Genomic DNA, 19,774 nt, shown 5'->3' on the forward strand with positions numbered 1-19,774 from the left:
TATACATATAACTGAAGTTCATTTTTGTTCATCAAGTTCATCCCAAACTATCGATCATCGAAAGGGCTTCACGGGGTCGAAAGGGGTTGGTCAGAAAGGGCTTCACTAGATTGAAAACATTTATATCTTAAAGATGCCTCCAAATCTCTTGCATCCATCAATCCGCAGTACTTCCAGCGGCATTCTTTCAGAATAAAGCACTCTACACACTTGCAGCATATACTGAAAGAGAAGTTGATTTAATTCACTAAGTTAAATGCTAACTGCTGTGCACAAGCGGCGTTTAAGCACTGATTCTAGCGAAGCTGTTTGCAAAGTAAACATGCTGCAAGAACCTCTCCCCTTCCGTTTTTGATCGATGGCGGCTATATGCCACCATGGCGGGAGAATCCTTTTGCGTTTGTAGGATCTGCCCATGCCGATCAGCACTGTGTCCTTACGATAGCGTCCACATCTTCCTTTGGTATGTCCTGATCGCCGTACCCCCACACCGCATCCTGATGGGCGTACTCGTCGCTAAGAAAGCGCGTCCCATCGCCACACTTGGCCGCCCGGCGGGCCACCACTTCCGGCGGCACGGATTTACCTGCATTAGGAGAGTGGAGAAGATTGTCGTTAGCTACTTGCTTCGCCCTTTCCGATTGCCCGCCACTTACGATCGTAGGCCCAGCCGAGCCGGGCAAAGCAGTCAATGAAGCCGGTCGTCACGTTGAACAGGTAGCTGCCGAGCTCGCTGGTTTTGTAGTCCCACGGGAACACGTGGTGATAGTTGTGCCAGCCCTCGCCCATCGCCGCGATCGCCACGGCCAGGTTTTCCACCGGGCTGATGCTCCGGTCGTACGGTTTGTTGCCGAACATGTGCGCCACACTGTTGACGAAGAACGCGATGTTGAGCGTGGTGGTGAAGCGGAACGTGAAGCACACCCAGAACGCGACGGCCAGCTGCTCGCCCCACCAGTACCAGGGCACCAGCACCGGCAGCCCGATGACGAGCAGCGCAAACAGGGGAAGGTAGTAGCGCCGCTGCAGCATCACGATCGGGTCCGCCTCGAGATCGCTCATGTCGATGGCTTTCCGCTTCGCCACCACCTCCGGGTGGGGCGTTAGAAACACCCAGCCGACGTGGGCGAAGAAGAAGCCCCGCTTGGCGTTGTGCGGATCGGCATCCGTCTCCGAGTACTTGTGGTGCACGCGATGGTCGTGGGCCCACGTGTACGCATCGCGCTGTGGAAGAGATGGCGCGAATGGGAAACACGTGGTTAAGGTGAAGTTTTTAAATAGTAGCACTCTCCGGTGCATACTTTTAGGCGCAGCGCGTGCTGGAGTGATATGCGTTAGGAAAGCGTTATCGGGTGCGTTACGCTAGCAGCTGGGGGAGAGTGGAAAAGAAAGCACCTACCTGTCCGCAAATCGTAAATAGGAACATCAATAGCAGTCGTAGCGGCCAGCGCGCTTTGTACGATTTGTGCGACCAAAGTCGATGAGCACCGGCCGTAATGCCGATGCCGGTGGCCCACACCAATCCTAGGGCTGGAAACAAAAAAACACAAAACCAAATGAGTTAGTACAAATATGGATCAAGGTTAGCAAACAAACGCAGGAACGCTTACTCCATAGGTAGGTGTAGAACTTGGCCTGGAATGTGACCAAATAGTAGAGCCCAATCAGAAAGCCACCGTGCACGAACAGCTGGGCGAACAGGTCGGGCCACCGAATGCGGGCCCGGAACGGTGTTGGTGGTACGCTCGCACCCTGATCACAGTGATTACTGCTACTGCCGCTTTGACAGGCATCGTTGTTGTTTTGGTCGTTGATTGTGTCCTGCGGTCGTCCCTTTGCCCTTTGCCAAACTGTTCCCGCGGCCCGGTCGCTGTCCGACACGTTGGGTGCCATTTTTCTTCCCCCGCCGGTACTTCCGAGTGCTACTATTACGGTGCTGTAAATGGTCACTGCTCGCAGCTAATGGCGCACCGAAGCATTACCTGCAGGAAACAAATTAGAGCGCAAAAAAAAACCGAACATTGTCAGGCATGGTAGGGAACACGTTAATTGTACGGCAATCGTTAACGATTCTTCCTCGACCCGGAGTAGCTGCTCCACCGCCAGCACATCATTACGCATTACCGAAGGGTACGAACACATCGTACGAATGGAACAGGACACGCAACCGCATCGCAAGCGGCGGCCAGTGTTTGGCCAGTGCTCGAACGAAAGCAAAACTCAGCCGGCCGGTGGACGGGAGCGGATAAAATTTTCAGCATTAGATAAATAGAAAATTGATTGATTGGTCAATATTTGATGAGCAGGTTAGAGGCGAACACGGGTGGTAAGTTGATGGTCAGTAAGATATCCTTTTGACCACCACTGACTAGTTGCCGCTCGTGCTGCTCCTGTGGCGGACAGTATGATATGAATGTGGACTTTACAATTATAATTCAGAAGATGGCAGACCATGAGCTTGTATAAACTTTACCCTCTTCTAGATGCTTGATAGTGGAGCAAACTTAGGAAGAACCAAGTGCAGTATACTATTTGCGCTGCAAGGATAGTCAACGAACGGGCTGGGTTTCTAGCAGGATAATGTTGGAGCAATAGATCCGACAGAACTAGTGATGGGAAAAATGAAGTTTTTGCCAGAATCGATTCTGGATAGCTCCTAGAAGTTTTCTGGAATTGATTCTTGATAGTAGGTCCGGAATCAGTTTCTGGAATCGATTCCGGAATCGGAGTCGGCTCTGGAATCGGATTCATCGCCGAAATCGAAGTTGGCTTCGGAATTGGTTCCGGAATCGGAATTAGCTCCGGAATCAGCTCCGGTATTGGAATCGGCCCCAAAATCGGAATCGGCTTCGGAATCGAAATTAGCCTCGAAATCAGAATCGGCTCCGAAATCAGAATCGGTTTCGGCATCGCCATAAGAATGGGTGTTTGGGTCTAATGATGCTACGTATTGATAGCCACAAAGAATCCCGGACAAAGATTCTCGGACTGATTTCGCTTCTGAGACTTTTTATTTCAATTCAAGAACTGATTCCCATTCCGGAGCTAATTCCAATTCTTATGTCAATTCTGATTCCTTTTCCGGAGCAGTTCTGGATCGATTCCGATTCCGGAGCTGATTCCGGAGTTGACTCCGGAATCAATATCTGCTTCGGAATTGATTTCAAACACGGAATCGGAGTCGGGTAGGTCCGATTCCGAGCTCCCACCACTAGACAGGACGATAAGACCGATAGGAAATTGTGGATATAAATTATACGACTTAATTCATTGCAACCAATTACTCTTCGCATGCAGTGCAAAACCTACGTAAGCGAGCCAGGAACGGAATGGTCGCGGCGGGTGTGGTCTGTTTACACAGCGTGAAGGATATTTTATTGCAAATGGAAAGCTCGTATATCGTATCGTAATCATATATCAAGGGTTGATGCTTCGCAGCAAGTTAGTTTACTTCGTGGTGTAGGACACGAACAGTTAATCATTATCTCTCTGTCTAACCTGTTGCCTGATAGTGTGGGGCCTAAAATGACTGTAGTCTTATCGGCATTGAAGACGTACCTTCAATTCCCTACACCTGTTGATTCCTGAGGGAAGCTTATCAATTCAAAGGCGAGCGAAGAAATTCATTGAAAAATAGCCACTCGTTTCAACCTGTCTACTAAAGAGACGTTCTTGAAAGAGTTGCACCTGTTTATCTGCGGCCTAGTGACGTCTTTGCCGGTACTTTAGCTCGCCATAAAAAATGACAATGGCTGCAAAATGGAAGGGCAAACAATGCGGGTATTTGGAAACAACGTGGCAAACCATGCTTCAAATCAGTTGTCGAACGTAGTAGAAGAAGTAAAAATGTTGAATTCTTCTTTAAGTATTCAAGTGTTGGACGATTAGCCTGATTAGTTGCAAGCCATACTGCATTACTGCACAGCGCCGGTGGTGTGAAGGTGTGACTCACAGGTACCATTGCCAGCGAAGACTCAACATTGGCGTTCTCTCCCACGCCCGCTCCCTCTTCCTTCGGGTGTGGAAGATAAACAAACCTGTAAAAAAAGTATTATCACCCAGCTAAATGCCACGCTGTGTGTGAAGTGCGATAACGAATCGTGCACGTCTCGCCAGATGGTGGGCTTCAGCGGTACCTCAGCACCATCAGCACCTACATGAGCAACGAAAGAAAGAATTGCAAACAAAAACAAAAAAAAACACACACAAAACACAAACTACACCGTCTCTAGGCTGAGATAATCCGGTTATCGTGAGAATTTGGATCGGTGGTGGCCTCGCGCCATAAGCCATAAAACCATTGAGCATGATAACGAAACAATCCGGACGACCGGAGCGATGGCTACGGATTTCAAACTCATTGACCATTGGTCGATTTGGCGACTGAAACCGTCAACACGTGATTGACGGGCGCTCATAAAATGCTCATAAGCACACGTATTTCTCATGCAGCGCAAAGGTGTTACCAGCATTTCGGTGGAGGGGGGAGGCAACTCTTGCGCGGTGACTCATTGGTACGCCGGATGGGTGGGGTGGGTGTAGCTGTGAATCAAACTGGGGACAGGGTCCGTCCACCCAGCTCAGCAGGTGTTGCCAGCGCAAGTCGAGCACGGACAGTTACGCGAAGGGAATGACAAACTCCCCCTTAACCGGAGGGGCAGAGCAATGGGAGCCACCGTGAAGCGACGCTTCGATCGATTAAGTATGATGTTGCAATCGAAAAATATTACTTTTCGCCCTCCCTTCCCTTTCCCACGCTCGTTATGCTTACACCGCTTTCTACCTAACACCATAACAAATTCATCATACTACACATTGCTCGATCCGGCCACATTGCAGTTCAACACTGCCCCACACACACACATGCACTCAGTTCGATTTTGAACACGTCGTTGGCGGGTGATCAAATATTTCATCGCCTCCAATTTGGGAACGAAAAACAAAACAAAATCACCCGCACAACATACACACCCCCCCGCCTTTGCTGCGTGCAAAAAAGGAAGTGACGATTTTCGAAGTCATATTTAAATCCATCCAACCAATCGGTTGCGTTAACTGCCGGCAATTCGATCATTTTAACACACACACACACACACATACACACTTACGGCAGCATAACACTATCCTGCCGTGTTATTTTTAGCAAACCATATTGGTCACCGGTAACGTCCAAAAAAAAAACCTGCCGCTGGACATTTAACGGTTGAACCGGGTGGGTAATTTCACTGGCGCTACGCCGTACGCAGGCAGTGGATGCGCGGCAATGCGGTTGACCTTTGAAATCGAAGCGTCCCTCGGGCGGGAGATGTTACGCTTCACCACGCTGGGAGACGGCGGGAATCGATCTCGGATGCGGTTCAATTGGGTAGCCACAACTCATTGACACTAATCAAAGTCTATCACGGTAAGGCCTGCGATGCTGCACTTTATTAGAAAGGTTAGCGATGGCCAGCAAGCGCGTGTGTGTGTGTGTGTGCGCGCAAGCACTATTAACCGCACCGGTCGCAGCATTAGGGTTCAAAATATTTAAATTATTAAGATTGGTTGAAAACGTTCGCCCCCTTTTTGCGCACACCCACTGCAAATGGGGAAGGTTTCACTTTTATGTTTCGTCGCGTGTGTGTGTCTTCTATTTGTTACCAAACAGTACGCACCTAAAACGCACCAACTCGAAACTATTATGTCCATTTGAGGCGTTTTGCCGCTAAACAAAAAATAGGTGAAACCCACTGCCTACTTCTCGCGAAGGCAATTAGCAGCCTCCACTCACAGTTGCTCACTTCACTGCCACTTCGAAGGCGGATCACCATTAGAAACCTTCCGACCGCTAGCAGATGACGGCATCGACTAGCCTGCTTCGATCTAGCCCCGGTGCCGGTTTCCACGCCTTGAAGTTCTTTCGGACGGAAGAACGAAGGGAAGTGTCTCATCCCCCGGCCATACTACACTAGCGTGGACTGTTTCGCACACATACACCGCACGGAGCACCCGACGCAACATGGGCGGTATCGGAATGCTCTGTTTGAACAGCGATTACGCAGGTATGATGCGAGGGGAGCAAGAGAGCGCGCGCGCGTTAAAAAACAAACAGCCGGAATTGTTAGTGCACCACAAACATTGTATGCGCGAGACAGACGCTTTCTGGGGGTGCCCGTTTGTGTTTTTTTTACTGCTGTTGCTGTTGATCTGGCCGGCCGGTTTTTATCTAAGCTTGTCGCTTAATTTTTGTCGCGCTTTCTGCTGTATTTGATGGTGTGTTTTTTTACCGTTCGAGGAGATTAACCAGCTCGGAACGGTGCAGCTGTGCGCTGTGCATAAGGTACAGTGTATCGGCCGGGAAAAACGGTCACATGTAAAACCAACAAACAAATACCTAAAACCACCCTTGAAGGGTTCACCTTCGCAAGCTTATCAGTTGCGGAACGATTATCTTCACCCGATACTTGTTTTGCCCGATCGGCGGAGCTATTACAATAATTACAATCGGGCTCTCTCTCTTATCGCTTATTCATACCGAGACCAAGGATCGGGGAAGAATGTGGATGCTATCTAAAATGGTTTCAATTTCATTCCTCCAGAGCTAGACTGATTAATTATGCACGAGTTGTTATATTTCATAACGTTACGCAGGCCTTATCACACGCTATTGCTAGTGAAAGCACAAGTCTCGCACAACGTTGCATTGGATCAACGACCAAGCGTCTCCATTGCCCACACCGGTGGGGCACACTTATTCTAAGACACTTTCAAACCTAATAAGACTCTTCAAACAGCTGAACCTGATTAAAACACGCTGAAAAAAGACACTCAAACCACCAAACTAGGCAATCAACGGTCACAAACACACCTGGCCGATACCTGACTTGTTGCACCTCACCCGTTTGGATGTGCGTTGAACTGTTCGACTACCAGCGTTGGAATGAACCATACCGGTGGGACTTTGGTAATATTTACTCCATGTCGCGCGCATTCAGCTCGCTCTCTTATTATACCCCTTTTCTCTTTCTCTCTCTCTCTCTCTCTCAGTCTCTCGCTCTCCCTTTCCATGTATTCCAACTAGTTTAGTGGTATATTTTCTTCGTGCCAACTGTGGTACTATGGCGTACACTTCGCTAACTGACTTCTAGCGGACAGATTAGAAACGATCAGATGGAAAGGGGCGAAAAAACACCAACCCCTTACATGAGTGATGAATGGGTTTGTTTTAGAGCTGGTTACTCATTTCCTCAAACAGCCCGTCCTCACGCTCACGCCCACTCTCACGCCACGCAACCCCCCCCCCCCCCCCTCTCCACCCTCGCCGGTCGGCCGGATGACGATTCAAGTTCATCGTTACCTGGAATAGTGAACACCAAACGTTTCTCCCACGCACAGCGCATTATAAATACTCCCCGTTTCTCTCCCCCACTTGCACGGTTGAAAATGGCTTCAAATTACATGTGAAACATGTGTGATTGTTTCTCTCTCTCTCTCTTTTTGTACCGCCCTGCCACACTTCCAGCTGGTCCGGACTGACCAGGATAGTTCGGAAGTAAAAGCACTAAAATGCAAACAGAACGTTAACAAATAAATAACACAAGATGTGCCCGTGCGTAAGCGTGCGATTTGGCATAGTAGTGCCAACGAAGTGAGTGAACTAAATACGTGATCCGTCTAATGGATCGGTTTCGATCGCTTTCAATGCGAGGTCTCGTATGGCTGTCCAGATTTATGACCTCATCTGTGTACTGCTTGGCTCTTGGCTGGCCGTTTTGGATCTATGCTCGTTTGAGGTTCAAATAAATTGGCCTTGCAACCTTTTTTTCTGGAAACGCGATACACGTGGAACGAATTTGAAGGCGAGCGAACGATATCTTATCGCCGAATGTGGCTTGTGCAATGAACTTTACAACATCCGCGGGTAAACTTACTCGTCCTACACCGGGGACGACAGTGAGCCCAGTGAAACCGATCGATCGAAACCGTAGGAGAACAAACAACAAACTTTTACCGCGCATCGTCATCAGTTTACCCCGCGTGCACTATCAAACGGACCGCTGCATTTAACCCAGTTTTTGTTGCTCTTCGTACGATCGGCTTACATCACCCGAGCGCTTCCACAGTGCCGGACGGCGGCAGCCAGCGATCGATCGTAGCATACAAAATGAGTATCGGGGAAGGCATACATGTTGCTTCTGCCCCCCCCCCCCCCTCCCCGTTCGGACGGTCTAGTACGTGCAGCGGCAAGGCGGAGGGTGACGGGGCACGTGCTGTTGCTATTGTTTTCGATTTCTTGCCGAATACTTTGGCCCCTTAAGCGGAGCGCTTCCTTCACCCCTTGCGCACGTGATGGAGTACTTTGCGATTGTTTGTTTGTTTTGCATGCACCTTTGGTATGTGTGTATGCTTGTGGGTGACTTTTATTAGTAATTATTTAGGGTTTCTCTCCACTACAAAATGCGCCGGTTGTGTCCAGCTACTGGATGCCAAGACAGTGAGCCCACTCTGGGTGAACGAGTTTATATTGCGGAACGCTATTTTCCATACAGTTTAAATATTTCAAATTAAAAAAGTGGTTCCAGAAACGGAAGCACACTTTACACGAGATTTTGACTATTAATTTGGAATCTTTTATCTGCTCGGTTTGCGAAAAATAAACTCGCTATACTCGGGACCTCGCTGTCAAGGCGGTAGGAGGTGCACGGGGATCAATTTCGAGGGATGTGACACAGTTACGCGAAGGGTTGCGAAACAGTTACGAAAACGGCTGAGTTTACTACAACAAATCATTGATCGTCCGTTTTAAAGTAAATGGAAGCTTCGATGTGCAACCTAAAAAAAAAACACACAAAAATAACATAACTTCATCCGACGTACAAAAATGCCTTTCAGTTCCACTACGGCTACTGGGTCCTCCTGGTACCGAAGGATGTTGGGGGACTTGTTTATGACGACGGAGGTGCTGGGGGCGGCTGCTGGTTGCCGTCCGGGTTTGGCGGATTGTTGCGGGGTAAGTTGATACCGGCCTGCTCCATCTGGCGTGCGACGTTGTTGAACAGTTCCGGATTTTCGCTGCTCATCTGCATCGCCAGACGGCGGCCAGTCTCTAGCAGTGCGTCCATGTTGTTCATTCCTCCCAGCTGGCCCAAACTAATAAAACAAAAGGGTGGAAAAGGGTGTAAGCTTTACATGTGACAGGATGTCGGTCAAACACGGGACGGGTCGTTCTTACATGTTATGCATTGCCGGATCGCTCATCATACGGGTAGCCATCTGCACCATGTCCGGATTGTTGATGACCGAGGCAAAGTCGATGTTGCCCAGCGGATTGGCACCGGCCCCGCCGGCAGCAGCACCCGGATTGCGCGACCGCTCCTCCAGGAACTGTTGCGACACGCCCAGATTGTTCTTGTAGTCTTGATTGTCCGGCTCGAGGCGTATCGCGTTCTGGTACGCCGTCACGGCCTGCTTGTGTTCGTTCATCTTCGAGTAGGCCAGCCCGAGCCGGCCCCAGGCCTTGCTGTAGTTGGGATCGTGCCGCAGCGCCATCCGGCAATCGTCGGCCGCGCGAACGTAATCCCCCAGCCGGCTGTACGCGGCTGCTCGGTTGCAGTAAAACACCGGATTTGTCGCATCTAGATTGATGGCCCTGCAAAAATCGGTACGCATCGGTAATTAACACTAATTGCTCCAAAGCGGACCACCGCCCGGTTCTGCCACCCTACTTTGTGTACGTGTTCAGGGCTTCCTGGTACTTTTCCTCCTTCATCAGCCGGTTGCCCTCGTTTTTCAGCCCTTCCGCCTCCTGTTTGCGTTCCGGCGACACCTCCACGTACGTGTTGCAGTACAGCTCGTACAGATCGACATGGTTCCGCGGGTCGTCCTCCTTCTTCACGCTACTCTCTCCACCAGTGGCAGCCGCGTCGTCGCCCTCGCCCAGATCGTACACGTTCTCCAAGCACTGTATCGCCACCTCGATGCTTTCCCGGGAGTCTTCGTTGAAGTTGGGCTGGTCGATCTGCTTCGCCAGGAAGCGGATGAACGAGCGGACGAAATACTTCGCATCCACGCTGATTCCGCTGTCGCTCATGGTAGGAAGCGCGTTTGTACCTTGGCGGGCCGGATCTGTTTGTGTTTGCACTGACGTGGGCCGCGAGTTTTCACAGCGGACAGAAAAGCACACGTATTGTTTGGAAAACGTTATCGGAAAACACGGCGCGCGGTGTAGGATGAGAGTGCAGGAAAGACGACGAGACGGGCAGAAGCAAATGTCATGCGGTTTACCGAAAAAGGGCGATGTTTGACAGTTTGCGATAATTTGCCCTATTTTGTGACCACTTGGGAAAAGGGGCCCATAGTGTATGTGGACGATGTCAACAATGGTCGACCAGATGAAACATTTCAAATAGAATTTGAATCTTTCGCCATTGTTTCAAGTTATGCTGAATATTTTCAAAATAGCCGTTAAGAAAGGCAAGTGGCACTTCAATTACGCGATGTCAGGCGATGTTTCCACGTTTTTGCAACAAGGCAGTCCATTCTGAAGGGCACGAGGCCACAGGATCGCCGAAATGCTAAAAAAGTTATCAACTTTTTCAAAAGCGCTTGTCAATTGGGATAACAAACTTTTCTCGTAGCAGCATTAAAATCTATATTAAAACTAGAACGACAAAAAGCTATACCACATGACACGAAGTCACGCATCTGAATATTGAACGAAATATTGTTGATAAAGAACTGAAAAATGAGCTCTTAGAAACATTCATTTAAGCAATAACACCTTAGAAATTGATGACAATAGCTCCAGATGACTGTTTGTTAACGCTTTCTTGCAAAAGTCACAAGTACTACAAACCCACTAAACGACCACTAAACGCGTTCTAAACGGCTCAAGCTCTTAACCTAAAAACACTTCGTTTAGCAGGCGGAAAAGACTCAATCATTCTAAAAATAGCAAATAAGCTGGTGGCGCCATCTGTTGCTGAGATAGCAACACAGCGGAGTTTTCTCACTTGGAGAGCTTTCTCCTTCCCACTGTACTATTGTATGGTGTTCGATCTTACGATTTCGGATAATCTTTTCTTTCGTGTTTCGGTGTAACTTTTCTAGCGTTCGATATTTACCGGCGGTTGTGGCTTGTTCAGTTGCAAAATTAGAAGAGGGTTTATTTGTAGAACTACACTTATACTTATAAACTAATCGCCCGAGCCGAAAGCTCAAAGCTCAACGAAGCAATCTTCGTGTTTCGATAAACACGATTAAATGACAGGGCTTCCGTGCCTGTTTCTCAACATATGGTTTTGCATAGTAGTTGTGGAAAAGTTTTTGCGACAATCGCAGAATAGTTTGTGACATTCGCAGAAAAGTTTGCGACAATCGCAGAATAGTTTGCGACAATCGCAGAAGTATTTGCGACAATCGCAGAAGTATTTGCGAAAATCGCAGAAGTTTTTGCGACAATCGCAGAATAGTTTGTGACAATTGTAAAAGTTTTTGCGACAATCGCAAAAGTCGCAAAAGTTTTTGCGACAATCGCAAAAGTCGCAAAAGTCGCAAAAGTTTTTGCGATAATCGCAAAAGTCGCAGAAGTTTTTGCGACAATCGCAAAAGTAGCAAAAGTCGCAAAAGTTTTTGCGACAATCGCAAAAGTCGCAAAAGTTTTTGCGACAATCGCAAAAGTCGCAAAAGTTTTTGCGACAATCGCAAAAGTCGCAAAAGTTTTTGCGACAATCGCAAAAGTCGCAAAAGTCGCAAAAGTTTTTGCGACAATCGCAAAAGTCGCAAAAGTTTTTGCGACAATCGCAAAAGTCGCAAAAGTCGCAGAAGTTTTTGCGACAATCGCAAAAGTCGCAAAAGTCGCAAAAGTTTTTGCGACAATCGCAAAAGTCGCAAAAGTCGCAAAAGTTTTTGCGACAATCGCAAAAGTCGCAGAAGTTTTTGCGACAATCGCAAAAGTCGCAAAAGTTTTTGCGACAATCGCAAAAGTCGCAAAAGTTTTTGCGACAATCGCAAAAGTCGCAAAAGTCGCAGAAGTTTTTGCGACAATCGCAAAAGTCGCAAAAGTCGCAAAAGTTTTTGCGACAATCGCAAAAGTCGCAAAAGTCGCAACAGTTTTTGCGACAATCGCAAAAGTCGCAAAAGTCGCAGAAGTTTTTGCGACAATCGCAAAAGTCGCAAAAGTCGCAAAAGTTTTTGCGACAATCGCAAAAGTCGCAAAAGTCGCAGAAGTTTTTGCGACAATCGCAAAAGTCGCAAAAGTCGCAGAAGTTTTTGCGACAATCGCAAAAGTCGCAAAAGTCGCAAAAGTTTTTGCGACAATCGCAAAAGTCGCAAAAGTTTTTGCGACAATCGCAAAAGTCGCAAAAGTCGCAACAGTTTTTGCGACAATCGCAAAAGTCGCAGAAGTTTTTGCGACAATCGCAAAAGTCGCAAAAGTTTTTGCGACAATCGCAAAAGTCGCAGAAGTTTTTGCGACAATCGCAAAAGTCGCAAAAGTCGCAGAAGTTTTTGCGACAATCGCAAAAGTCGCAAAAGTCGCAGAAGTTTTTGCGACAATCGCAAAAGTCGCAAAAGTCGCAGAAGTTTTTGCGACAATCGCAAAAGTCGCAAAAGTTTTTGCGACAATCGCAAAAGTCGCAAAAGTCGCAGAAGTTTTTGCGACAATCGCAAAAGTCGCAAAAGTTTTTGCGACAATCGCAAAAGTCGCAAAAGTTTTTGCGACAATCGCAAAAGTCGCAAAAGTTTTTGCGACAATCGCAAAAGTCGCAAAAGTCGCAGAAGTTTTTGCGACAATCGCAAAAGTCGCAAAAGTCGCAAAAGTTTTTGCGACAATCGCAAAAGTCGCAAAAGTTTTTGCGACAATCGCAAAAGTCGCAGAAGTTTTTGCGACAATCGCAAAAGTCGCAAAAGTTTTTGCGACAATCGCAAAAGTCGCAGAAGTTTTTGCGACAATTGCAAAAGTCGCAAAAGTCGCAGAAGTTTTTGCGACAATCGCAAAAGTCGCAAAAGTTTTTGCGACAATCGCAAAAGTCGCAAAAGTCGCAACAGTTTTTGCGACAATCGCAAAAGTCGCAAAAGTCGCAAAAGTTTTTGCGACAATCGCAAAAGTCGCAGAAGTTTTTGCGACAATCGCAAAAGTCGCAAAAGTCGCAAAAGTTTTTGCGACAATCGCAAAAGTCGCAAAAGTCGCAAAAGTTTTTGCGACAATCGCAAAAGTCGCAAAAGTTTTTGCGACAATCGCAAAAGTCGCAAAAGTTTTTGCGACAATCGCAAAAGTCGCAGAAGTTTTTGCGACAATCGCAAAAGTCGCAAAAGTTTTTGCGACAATCGCAAAAGTCGCAAAAGTTTTTGCGACAATCGCAAAAGTCGCAGAAGTTTTTGCGACAATCGCAAAAGTCGCAAAAGTCGCAAAAGTTTTTGCGACAATCGCAAAAGTCGCAAAAGTCGCAGAAGTTTTTGCGACAATCGCAAAAGTCGCAAAAGTTTTTGCGACAATCGCAAAAGTCGCAAAAGTTTTTGCGACAATCGCAAAAGTCGCAAAAGTCGCAGAAGTTTTTGCGACAATCGCAACAGTCGCAAAAGTCGCAAAAGTTTTTGCGACAATCGCAAAAGTCGCAAAAGTTTTTGCGACAATCGCAAAAGTCGCAAAAGTTTTTGCGACAATCGCAAAAGTCGCAAAAGTCGCAAAAGTTTTTGCGACAATCGCAAAAGTCGCAAAAGTTTTTGCGACAATCGCAAAAGTCGCAGAAGTTTTTGCGACAATCGCAAAAGTCGCAAAAGTCGCAAAAGTTTTTGCGACAATCGCAAAAGTCGCAAAAGTTTTTGCGACAATCGCAAAAGTCGCAAAAGTTTTTGCGACAATCGCAAAAGTCGCAAAAGTCGCAGAAGTTTTTGCGACAATCGCAATAGTCGCAAAAGTTTTTGCGACAATCGCAAAAGTCGCAAAAGTCGCAAAAGTCGCAGAAGTTTTTGCGACAATCGCAAAAGTCGCAAAAGTCGCAGAAGTTTTTGCGACAATCGCAAAAGTCGCAGAAGTTTTTGCGACAATCGCAAAAGTCGCAAAAGTCGCAGAAGTTTTTGCGACAATCGCAAAAGTCGCAAAAGTCGCAGAAGTTTTTGCGACAATCGCAAAAGTCGCAAAAGTTTTTGCGACAATCGCAAAAGTCGCAAAAGTCGCAAAAGTCGCTGAAGTTTTTGCGACAATCGCAAAAGTCGCAAAAGTCGCAAAAGTTTTTGCGACAATCGCAAAAGTCGCAAAAGTTTTTGCGACAATCGCAAAAGTCGTAAAAGTCGCAAAAGTCGCAAAAGTTTTTGCGACAATCGCAAAAGTCGCAGAAGTTTTTGCGACAATCGCAAAAGTCGCAAAAGTCGCAAAAGTCGCAAAAGTTTTTGCGACAATCGCAAAAGTCGCAAAAGTTTTTGCGACAATCGCAAAAGTCGCAAAAGTCGCAGAAGTTTTTGCGACAATCGCAAAAGTCGCAAAAGTTTTTGCGACAATCGCAAAAGTCGTAAAAGTCGCAAAAGTCGCAAAAGTTTTTGCGACAATCGCAAAAGTCGCAAAAGTTTTTGCGACAATCGCAAAAGTCGCAAAAGTCGCAGAAGTTTTTGCGACAATCGCAATAGTCGCAAAAGTTTTTGCGACAATCGCAAAAGTCGCAAAAGTCGCAAAAGTCGCAGAAGTTTTTGCGACAATCGCAAAAGTCGCAAAAGTCGCAAAAGTTTTTGCGACAATCGCAAAAGTCGCAGAAGTTTTTGCGACAATCGCAAAAATCGCAAAAGTCGCAGAAGTTTTTGCGACAATCGCAAAAGTCGCAAAAGTTGCATAAGTTTTTGCGACAATCGCAAAAGTCGCAAAAGTTTTTGCGACAATCGCAAAAGTCGCAAAAGTCGCAAAAGTCGCAGAAGTTTTTGCGACAATCGCAAAAGTCGCAAAAGTCGCAAAAGTTTTTGCGACAATCGCAAAAGTCGCAAAAGTCGCAAAAGTTTTTGCGACAATCGCAAAAGTCGCAAAAGTCGCAGAAGTTTTTGCGACAATCGCAAAAGTCGCAAAAGCCGCAGAAGTTTTTGCGACAATCGCAAAAGTCGCAAAAGTTTTTGCGACAATCGCAAAAGTCGCAGAAGTTTTTGCGACAATCGCAAAAGTCGCAAAAGTCGCAGAAGTTTTTGCGACAATCGCAAAAGTCGCAAAAGTCGCAAAAGTTTTTGCGACAATCGCAAAAGTCGCAAAAGTCGCAGAAGTTTTTGCGACAATCGCAAAAGTCGCAAAAGTTTTTGCGACAATAGCAAAAGTCGCAGAAGTTTTTGCGACAATCGCAAAAGTCGCAAAAGTTTTTGCGACAATCGCAAAAGTCGCAAAAGTTTTTGCGACAATCGCAAAAGTCGCAAAAGTTTTTGCGACAATCGCAAAAGTCGCAAAAGTCGCAAAAGTTTTTGCGACAATCGCAAAAGTCGCAAAAGTTTTTGCGACAATCGCAAAAGTCGCAGAAGTTTTTGCGACAATCGCAAAAGTCGCAAAAGTTTTTGCGACAATCGCAAAAGTCGCAAAAGTTTTTGCGACAATCGCAAAAGTCGCAGAAGTTTTTGCGACAATCGCAAAAGTCGCAAAAGTCGCAAAAGTTTTTGCGACAATCGCAAAAGTCGCAAAAGTCGCAGAAGTTTTTGCGACAATCGCAAAAGTCGCAAAAGTTTTTGCGACAATCGCAAAAGTCGCAAAAGTTTTTGCGACAATCGCAAAAGTCGCAAAAGTCGCAGAAGTTTTTGCGACAATCGCAACAGTCGCAAAAGTCGCAAAAGTTTTTGCGACAATCGCAAAAGTCGCAAAAGTTTTTGCGACAATCGCAAAAGTCGCAAAAGTTTTTGCGACAATCGCAAAAGTCGCAAAAGTTTTTGTGACAATCGCAAAAGTCGCAGAAGTTTTTGCGACAATCGCAAAAGTCGCAAAAGTCGCAGAAGTTTTTGCGACAATCGCAAAAGTCGCAAAAGTTTTTGCGACAATCGCAAAAGTCGCAAAAGTTTTTGCGACAATCGCAAAAGTCGCAAAAGTTTTTGCGACAATCGCAAAAGTCGCAGAAGTTTTTGCGACAATCGCAAAAGTCGCAAAAGTTTTTGCGACAATCGCAAAAGTCGCAAAAGTTTTTGCGACAATCGCAAAAGTCGCAGAAGTTTTTGCGACAATCGCAAAAGTCGCTAAAGATTTTGCGACAATCGCAAAAGTCGCAAAAGTTTTTGCGACAATCGCAAAAGTCGCAGAAGTTTTTGCGACAATCGCAAAAGTCGCAAAAGTTTTTGCGACAATCGCAAAAGTCGCAAAAGTCGCAAAAGTTTTTGCGACAATCGCAAAAGTCGCAAAAGTTTTTGCGACAATCGCAAAAGTCGCAAAAGTTTTTGCGACAATCGCAAAAGTCGCAGAAGTTTTTGCGACAATCGCAAAAGTCGCAAAAGTTTTTGCGACAATCGCAAAAGTCGCAAAAGTTTTTGCGACAATCGCAAAAGTCGCAAAAGATTTTGCGACAATCGCAAAAGTCGCAAAAATCGCAGAAGTTTTTGCGACAATCGCAAAAGTCGCAAAAGTTTTTGCGACAATCGCAAAAGTCGCAAAAGTTTTTGCGACAATCGCAAAAGTCGCAGAAGTTTTTGCGACAATCGCAAAAGTTGCAAAAGTCGCAAAAGTTTTTGCGACAATCGCAAAAGTCGCAAAAGTTTTTGCGACAATCGCAAAAGTCGCAAAAGTTTTTGCGACAATCGCAAAAGTCGCAAAAGTTTTTGCGACAATCGCAAAAGTCGCAAAAGTTTTTGCGACAATCGCAAAAGTCGCAAAAGTTTTTGCGACAATCGCAAAAGTCGCAAAAGTCGCAGAAGTTTTTACGACAATCGCAAAAGTCGCAAAAGTTTTTGCGACAATCGCAAAAGTCGCAAAAGTCGCAAAAGTTTTTGCGACAATCGCAAAAGTCGCAAAAATCGAAGAAGTTTTTGCGACAATCGCAAAAGTCGCAAAAGTTTTTGCGACAATCGCAAAAGTCGCAAAAGTCGCAGAAGTTTTTGCGACAATCGCAAAAGTCGCAAAAGTTGCAAAAGTTTTTGCGACAATCGCAAAAGTCGCAAAAGTTTTTGCGACAATCGCAAAAGTCGCAAAAGTCGCAGAAGTTTTTGCGACAATCGCAATAGTCGCAAAAGTTTTTGCGACAATCGCAAAAGTCGCAAAAGTCGCAAAAGTCGCAGAAGTTTTTGCGACAATCGCAAAAGTCGCAAAAGTCGCAAAAGTTTTTGCGACAATCGCAAAAGTCGCAGAAGTTTTTGCGACAATCGCAAAAGTCGCAAAAGTCGCAAAAGTTTTTGCGACAATCGCAAAAGTCGCAAAAGTCGCAGAAGTTTTTGCGACAATCGCAAAAGTCGCAAAAGTTGCATAAGTTTTTGCGACAATCGCAAAAGTCGCAAAAGTTTTTGCGACAATCGCAAAAGTCGCAAAAGTCGCAAAAGTCGCAGAAGTTTTTGCGACAATCGCAAAAGTCGCAAAAGTCGCAAAAGTTTTTGCGACAATCGCAAAAGTCGCAAAAGTCGCAAAAGTTTTTGCGACAATCGCAAAAGTCGCAAAAGTCGCAGAAGTTTTTGCGACAATCGCAAAAGTCGCAAAAGCCGCAGAAGTTTTTGCGACAATCGCAAAAGTCGCAAAAGTTTTTGCGACAATCGCAAAAGTCGCAGAAGTTTTTGCGACAATCGCAAAAGTCGCAAAAGTCGCAGAAGTTTTTGCGACAATCGCAAAAGTCGCAAAAGTCGCAAAAGTTTTTGCGACAATCGCAAAAGTCGCAAAAGTCGCAGAAGTTTTTGCGACAATCGCAAAAGTCGCAAAAGTTTTTGCGACAATAGCAAAAGTCGCAAAAGTCGCAGAAGTTTTTGCGACAATCGCAAAAGTCGCAAAAGTTTTTGCGACAATCGCAAAAGTCGCAAAAGTTTTTGCGACAATCGCAAAAGTCGCAAAAGTTTTTGCGACAATCGCAAAAGTCGCAAAAGTCGCAGAAGTTTTTGCGACAATCGCAAAAGTCGCAAAAGATTTTGCGACACTAGCAAAAGTCGCAAAAGTCGCAAAAGTTTTTGCGACAATCGCAAAAGTCGCAAAAGTTTTTGCGACAATCGCAAAAGTCTCAGAAGTTTTTGCGACAATCGCAAAAGTCGCAAAAGATTTTGCGACAATCGCAAAAGTCGCAAAAGTCGCAAAAGTTTTTGCGACAATCGCAAAAGTCGCAAAAGTCGCAAAAGTTTTTGCGACAATCGCAAAAGTTTTTGCGACAATCGCAAAAGTTCTTGCGACAATCGCAAAAGTCGCAAAAGTTTTTGCGACAATCGCAAAAGTCGCAAAAGTCGCAAAAGTTTTTGCGACAATCGCAAAAGTCGCAGAAGTTTTTGCGACAATCGCAAAAGTCGCAAAAGTCGCAAAAGTTTTTGCGACAATCGCAAAAGTCTCAGAAGTTTTTGCGACAATCGCAAAAGTCGCAAAAGATTTTGCGACAATCGCAAAAATCGCAAAAGTCGCAAAAGTTTTTGCGACAATCGCAAAAGTCGCAAAAGTCGCAGAAGTTTTTGCGACAATCGCAAAAGTTTTTGCGACAATCGCAAAAGTCGCAAAAGTTTTTGCGACAATTGCAAAAGTCGCAAAAGTCGCAGAAGTTTTTGCGACAATCGCAAAAGTCGCAGAAGTTTTTGCGACAATCGCAAAAGTCGCAAAAGTTTTTGCGACAATCGCAAAAGTCGCAAAAGTCGCAGAAGTTTTTGCGACAATCGCAAAAGTCGCAAAAGTTTTTGCGACAATCGCAAAAGTCGCAAAAGTCGCAAAAAACGCAGAAGATTTTGCGACAATCGCAAAAGTCGCAAAAGTCGCAGAAGTTTTTGCGACAATCGCAAAAGTCGCAAAAGTTATTGCGACAATCGCAAAAGTCGCAAAAGTTGCATAAGTTTTTGCGACAATCGCAAAAGTCGCAAAAGTTTTTGCGACAATCGCAAAAGTCGCAAAAGTCGCAAAAGTCGCAAAAGTTTTTGCGACAATCGCAAAAGTCGCAAAAGTTTTTGCGACAATCGCAAAAGTCGCAAAAGTCGCAAAAGTTTTTGCGACAATCGCAAAAGTCGCAAAAGTCGCAAAAAACGCAGAAGTTTTTGCGACAATCGCAAAAGTCGCAAAAGTCGCAAAGGTTTTTGCAACAATCGCAAAAGTCGCAAAAGTCGCAAAAGTTTTTGCGACAATCGCAAAAGTCGCAAAAGTTTTAGCGACAATCGCAAAAGTCGCAGAAGTTTTTGCGACAATCGCAAAAGTCGCAAAAGTCGCAAAAGTTTTTGCGACAATCGCAAAAGTCGCAAAAGTCGCAAAAAACGCAGAAGTTTTTGCGACAATCGCAAAAGTCGCAAAAGTCGCAAAGGTTTTTGCAACAATCGCAAAAGTCGCAAAAGTCGCAAAAGTTTTTGCGACAATCGCAAAAGTCGCAAAAGTCGCAGAAGTTTTTGCGACAATCGCAAAAGTCGCAAAAGTTTTAGCGACAATCGCAAAAGTCGCAGAAGTTTTTGCGACAATCGCAAAAGTCGCAAAAGTCGCAAAAGTTTTTGCGACAATCGCAAAAGTCGCAAAAGTTTTTGCGACAATCGCAAAAGTCGCAAAAGTCGCAGAAGTTTTTGCGACAATCGCAAAAGTCGCAAAAGTTTTTGCGACAATCGCAAAAGTCGCAAAAGTCGCAAAAAACGCAGAAGTTTTTGCGACAATCGCAAAAGTCGCAAAAGTCGCAAAGGTTTTTGCAACAATCGCAAAAGTCGCAAA

General features: G+C 45.7%; 2 protein-coding genes across 6 annotated transcripts; both read right to left on the minus strand.

Moving 5' to 3' along the window:
* Positions 1-218: 218 nt before the first annotated feature.
* LOC120950344 (acyl-CoA Delta-9 desaturase) lies at positions 219-6,958 on the minus strand. 5 transcript variants are annotated; one of them, XM_040368317.2, is made up of 5 exons: positions 6,859-6,958; positions 1,611-1,982; positions 1,400-1,530; positions 657-1,224; positions 219-586 (listed from the first exon to the last, which is right to left on the minus strand). In XM_040368317.2, the coding sequence occupies exons 2-5, from the start codon at positions 1,891-1,893 to the stop codon at positions 423-425; spliced, it is 1,146 nt and encodes a 381-aa protein (XP_040224251.2). In that variant the 5' UTR covers positions 1,894-1,982; positions 6,859-6,958; the 3' UTR covers positions 219-422. The 5 variants fall into 5 exon arrangements, with proteins under 5 accessions (XP_040224251.2, XP_040224249.2, XP_040224253.2 ...); XM_040368315.2 differs by having other exon boundaries at positions 6,848-6,956; XM_040368319.2 differs by lacking the exon at positions 6,859-6,958 and adding an exon at positions 5,781-6,446.
* A 1,423-nt stretch (positions 6,959-8,381) lies between these two features.
* LOC120950659 (small glutamine-rich tetratricopeptide repeat-containing protein beta-like) lies at positions 8,382-10,267 on the minus strand. Its single transcript, XM_040368878.2, has 3 exons — positions 9,705-10,267; positions 9,212-9,628; positions 8,382-9,129 (listed from the first exon to the last, which is right to left on the minus strand). The coding sequence occupies exons 1-3, from the start codon at positions 10,067-10,069 to the stop codon at positions 8,925-8,927; spliced, it is 987 nt and encodes a 328-aa protein (XP_040224812.1). The 5' UTR covers positions 10,070-10,267; the 3' UTR covers positions 8,382-8,924.
* Between the last annotated feature and the right edge of the window lie 9,507 nt (positions 10,268-19,774).

Source organism: Anopheles coluzzii, chromosome 2 (assembly GCF_943734685.1).
Source record: "Anopheles coluzzii chromosome 2, AcolN3, whole genome shotgun sequence".
NCBI classification, from domain to species: Eukaryota; Metazoa; Arthropoda; class Insecta; order Diptera; family Culicidae; genus Anopheles; species Anopheles coluzzii.